Genomic DNA, 4,483 nt, shown 5'->3' with positions numbered 1-4,483 from the left:
TGAAAACCGCAGGGAGCAGCTGGGGAGGGGACCTAGCAGCTGAGGGTAACAGCTGGGAAATCACTGCGGCAATTCTCCTAGAGACATGGCTCTGGCTCACAGAGAACAGCTATGGACCAGAGGGCTTGGCTCAGCCACCCCTGGCCTCTGCCCTCCCGGATCCACTTCTTACCAAGGACAGCTCCATGTCCAAGTCCATCAGGGTCCATTCTCGCCCTTGGAGACTGGGGCCCAGCACCTGAGGAGAGCTCTGGGTCAGTGGTGCCCTCTCCAGGCTCCACAGAGAGCTAGACCCCACCAGGTCTCATGCCCCTGTTTCAGCAGAAGGGGTACTCACATCTAGAGGCCCTGCAGACTCCACACTTTCTTGAGGGGGCTGAAGCAGCATCGGAGGCAGCAGACTCTCTGGGCTCCTGTCCCCGCTCTCCAGGCCCAGAGGCCCCCTGTGCAGAGAGAACTGCTTTTGAGAAAACTCCTTTTGGCCTGCAGTGTATGCCCTCCATTAAGTTCCCAAGGAACCCAGATGCATCAAGATTTAAATCCCCCAACATTTAGAAAACGATAGGAGAGGACCCCCATCCTTTTTCTACCCCCAACCTCCCCACCCCTGCCATAAAGGGGCACAGAGAAAGTGCCTCTGCTTCCTACCTGGGACCTGGAGTTTGGGTGGTGGAGCTGGGGCTTTGGGACCCCTCCCCTCCCTATGTAAATGTCAATATCAATGCTTCTTTCTTTTCTTTTCTTATCTCTCTGTCTCGCTCTTTCTTCTTTCTTTCCTTCTTTCTCTTTCTTTCTTTTCTTTTTCTTTTTTTCTTTTTTTTGAGACAGAGTTTGACTATGTCACACAGGCTGGAGTGCAGTGGCACCATCTGGGCTCACTGCAGCCTTCACCTCCCAAGTTCAAGTGACTCTCCTGCCTCAGCCTCCTGAGTAGCTGGGACTACAGGCAAATGCCACTACACCCAGCTAATTTTTGTATTTTTAGCAGAGGTGGGGGGGTCTCACCATGTTGGCCAGGCTGGTGTTGAACTCCTGACCTCAAGTGATTTGTCCACCTCAGCCTCCCAAAGTGCCAGGATTACAGGCATGAGCCATAATCATAGCCACCAATGCTTCTTAAACTATTGTGTATTTTACAATCACCCCAGGGAACTCATTTAATATGTAGGTTCCTAAGCCCTTCCACAGATGCTGAGTGCCCTGACTGGGAGGCTCTGCTTTCCACAGGACTCTGATGCTGGGGCCAAGAAATCAGGTGAGTATCATGGAGTCAAATGGCTAGGAAGCTTTGTGGGCTGGTAAGGGCTGTTCTATCACAGGGCTCATGGTCCAGCAGGGGCTCTGCTCACCTGTCAGGTATCTCCCTGGGATCCTCTGGTTCAGGCTGTTGGGCATTCCTGGGCCCCTCAGGGCTGAAGCTCCCTTTCCCTTCCAGGATGGCCTGCACCACAGCCACAGGCAGCGGTGGGGGGGCTGTCACGCAGAAGTCACACTCGTTTGGGGCCAGGGCCAGCCCGGCCTCGCCATCCCCCCCTGGACTGGCCGGCTCTTCTTTGAGCAGTGCCAGGCCCTTCTCCCTGCACCGGAGAAAAGCTTCAACCAGACCCTGGCACTGATTTCTCCCTTTACCCCCACAGCCATCTGGGCTGCCAGGCTCTCCCCCACAGGCCCCCCAGGGGCAGCCCTGTCCCCCTTACCTCCTGCCATCACTGGAGGGAGAAAGCCTGATCCCCTCAGGGGATGGAGAGTCTTCTGGGATGTCAGAGATGATGGGGCCCCTGGCCCTGTGAGGGCTGAGGCCCAAAGTCGTCTCTGGGAGGGGCTGTAAGTAGAAGGCTAGGCCCAGCCCTTGGCCTGTAGGTACAGGGAGAGCCAGAACCCCACCAACACCCACCTGGGCCAGGTCTAAGGGAGAAGGTTTGAGGGAAGAGGCTCAGTCCATGCTGGAGGGCCTGGGTCTGGTTGGGGGGAAGACTGGCTTCCATCTTCTCTTCCTTTTAGGGGATGGGGAGAAGGAACAGGCTCTCCATAAGCCCAGCCATGCCCTTGGGAAGGGGGAAGAAGACAAACCTACCGACTGGATGAAGTAGGGGTCCTGCAGAAGGGCACCAGGTAGAGGGCAGGTGTTGAACTTGGCAGGTGTTGGGCATGAGCTCCCCTCATCCAGCATCAGGGACCTGTGTGGTCGACCAGGGCACAGGCAGGCGTGGGGCAGGGTCAGCCCCCATGCCCCTCGGCCTGCACTTCCCTCCCTCCCTCAGGCCCCAGCAGCCAAGTCAGCAGAGCTGAGGCCTGTTGCCAGGGTGTCAGTCACATGCTGGAGGTGGAAGGGGCTCCCCCCAGAGATGGGGGCCCTTTGCGGGCAGAGAGGGGAGGGAGGGAACCTGGTTTGAGCCCCAGGCCCTCAGCTGTTGGGAAGCCTTGGGGGGAGGGGCAAGGGGCTGCTGGGGCAGGAATTTGGGAATAAGGTCCTGGAATGGGAGGATCTGGGAGTGGGGGTATCAGGTGGCAGAGTTTGGGGGAAGTGGATCCTAGATGGGGTGAGGAAGCCTGTAGTGCAGGGGGAGGAATGAGGATTCCTGATGAAGGAGTTTCTGGAGGAGAAGGGGTCCTTGCAAGGGGTCTTCTGGGGGGTCTTGGAAGTGGGTGTGGGCCTTCTTGGCTTTCTCACTCACAGCTTTCTCTTGCCTCCTGCATTGCTCGGCCCCGCCTGAAGTGGCCCAAAGAGACACTGGATCAGCTGAAAAGAAAGCAAAGGGTTAATTCATACTTTGGACACCCCTCCCACCCCTGCACTTCCAGGTGAGGGAGGGAGGTTTAACCAGGGGCGCCGGGAGACTGGGCTGTGGAATGGGGTGTCGAGGAGTGGGAGGGAGAAGTGAGGCATGGGGAGAGGAACACCTTGCCAATGACCCGGTGCTGCTGACCGTGGCTCTGCCGAAGTGTCACCACCTCCCTCCACAAGATCTCGTTCTGCCTGAGGAAGGGGTGGGAGGGTGCTGAGGCATCTGAGGGTTCGCCCAGTCACTACCCCCCACAGAATGGCGAGGCCGGGGACCCAGGAGACCACCCCGATGATTGGCCATCCTAGAGATCGCCCGTAATCATCCTAGAGATCGCCTGGATGGAAGCGCCAAGGCCGGAGAGAGGAAGGGGCTGCCCAGAACCGCCTGCCGGCCAGTTATGGTCTCATCCCGAACCCTCCATCCCCGTCCCCTCTTTCCCCACCCGCCCCCGCACTGCCTGAGCTCCCGCAGCCGCGCCTCGGTGCTCTCCTGCACTCCCCGCAAAGCCTGCACCTCGCCCAGTAGTCGACCCAGGTCCTCCGGGCGCCAGCGGCCGTCGTCGCCGCGCAGCGCAGGCACCTGCGGGCGGGAGGCACCGTCGGGACTGGGTAGCAGGAGCAAGGACGGCAGTCCCAGCACCCCTCCTCTGCTTTGCTCATTCCCACAGGCCGCCCCCACCTTGCGCCGCACGCGCTCCAGTAGCTGCTCGCGGCCGCGCACGAAGCTCGGGTGCTGGAACTCGACGTGGTCGCGCTCCGGCCTAAGCAGGCCGCCCTGCTCGATGCTCACCACCTTCCGAAAACCGTCTGGGGAGTGGGGCGTGGGGGCATGGGTCGCCCCATCCCCGGCACCGAATCCCCCATCCCCGCTCCCTGCCCGGCCGTAGGGACTCACACATGTTGAGTTGGCGCACGAAGCTCGCCATGTTGCTATGCTTGAAATACTGGGGCAGCACTTCCTTGGCGAAGCGGCTCTGGTCGCTTACGAGGAAACTGGTCCCGCTCTACCAAGAACGCCGCCCGCCCACCGTGCGGGCGGAGACCAAGAGGGTGAGCGGTGCCCGCCCACGGCTAGTCCTGCGCTCCGGCGTGCGCACACACACTCACTCTGGGGTCCAGGCCTACCGCTTACGGGGACATGGGTCGAGGCCTGGCCTGGAGCGACCACAGTGAGTCCCTATCCCCAGTCAGACCCTGACTCCATGCTCGGTTCTCAGAAAGGAGAGGCTGACGGGGTTGCAGCCTTGGACAGGCCCCAGCCCCGCAGTGTGCCCTGAACTAGACCAGCCCTTCCCATTTCCTGGCCTCTGTTTTCCCATCTGTCGGATGGGGTAGGGTGGGAACTAAATGGCCTCGAAGGTCCCTCGGGCTCTAGGTCTCCAGAAGGCTGCCTTCTTCGGCCGCAGAGGAAACCCCCGTCTCGCACGCCCCCTCCACGGTGAACTTCTCTGAATGGCTGAATCTGGGGATCCACGGCCAGTCCCACGCGGGGGTTGGGCGGGCATGGGTGTTCACTGGCGTGGAGGGACCCCGGGACCACTGGGGGAATCGAGGGGCCCCGGCCCTCACCGGGCTCCAGCGGATCAGGTGGTCTGTGCCTGGGTCCCCCACCAGCGCCCATAGCTTGCCGAGGAAGGCAGGCACGGGGCTGGGGCCTGGCTCCGTGGGCAGCGCTGCAGGCGCTTCCTGCATGGTGCA

At 60.8% G+C, this 4,483-nt stretch overlaps 1 protein-coding gene across 1 annotated transcript; it reads right to left on the bottom strand.

Annotated features, from left to right (window-relative positions):
• Positions 1-130: 130 nt before the first annotated feature.
• LOC105551490 (heat shock factor protein 4) lies at positions 131-4,477 on the bottom strand. Its single transcript, XM_011996742.1, has 11 exons — positions 4,355-4,477; positions 3,681-3,789; positions 3,465-3,592; positions 3,241-3,365; positions 2,902-2,977; positions 2,676-2,740; positions 2,075-2,177; positions 1,698-1,822; positions 1,350-1,577; positions 338-443; positions 131-238 (listed from the first exon to the last, which is right to left on the bottom strand). Exons 1-11 carry the CDS (start codon positions 4,475-4,477, stop codon positions 131-133), a joined length of 1,296 nt encoding a protein of 431 aa, XP_011852132.1.
• Positions 4,478-4,483: the final 6 nt, after the last annotated feature.

Source organism: Mandrillus leucophaeus, unplaced genomic scaffold (assembly GCF_000951045.1).
Source record: "Mandrillus leucophaeus isolate KB7577 unplaced genomic scaffold, Mleu.le_1.0 Scaffold522, whole genome shotgun sequence".
NCBI lineage: Eukaryota > Metazoa > Chordata > Mammalia > Primates > Cercopithecidae > Mandrillus > Mandrillus leucophaeus.
This window is presented reverse-complemented; position numbering and strand designations above follow the sequence as displayed.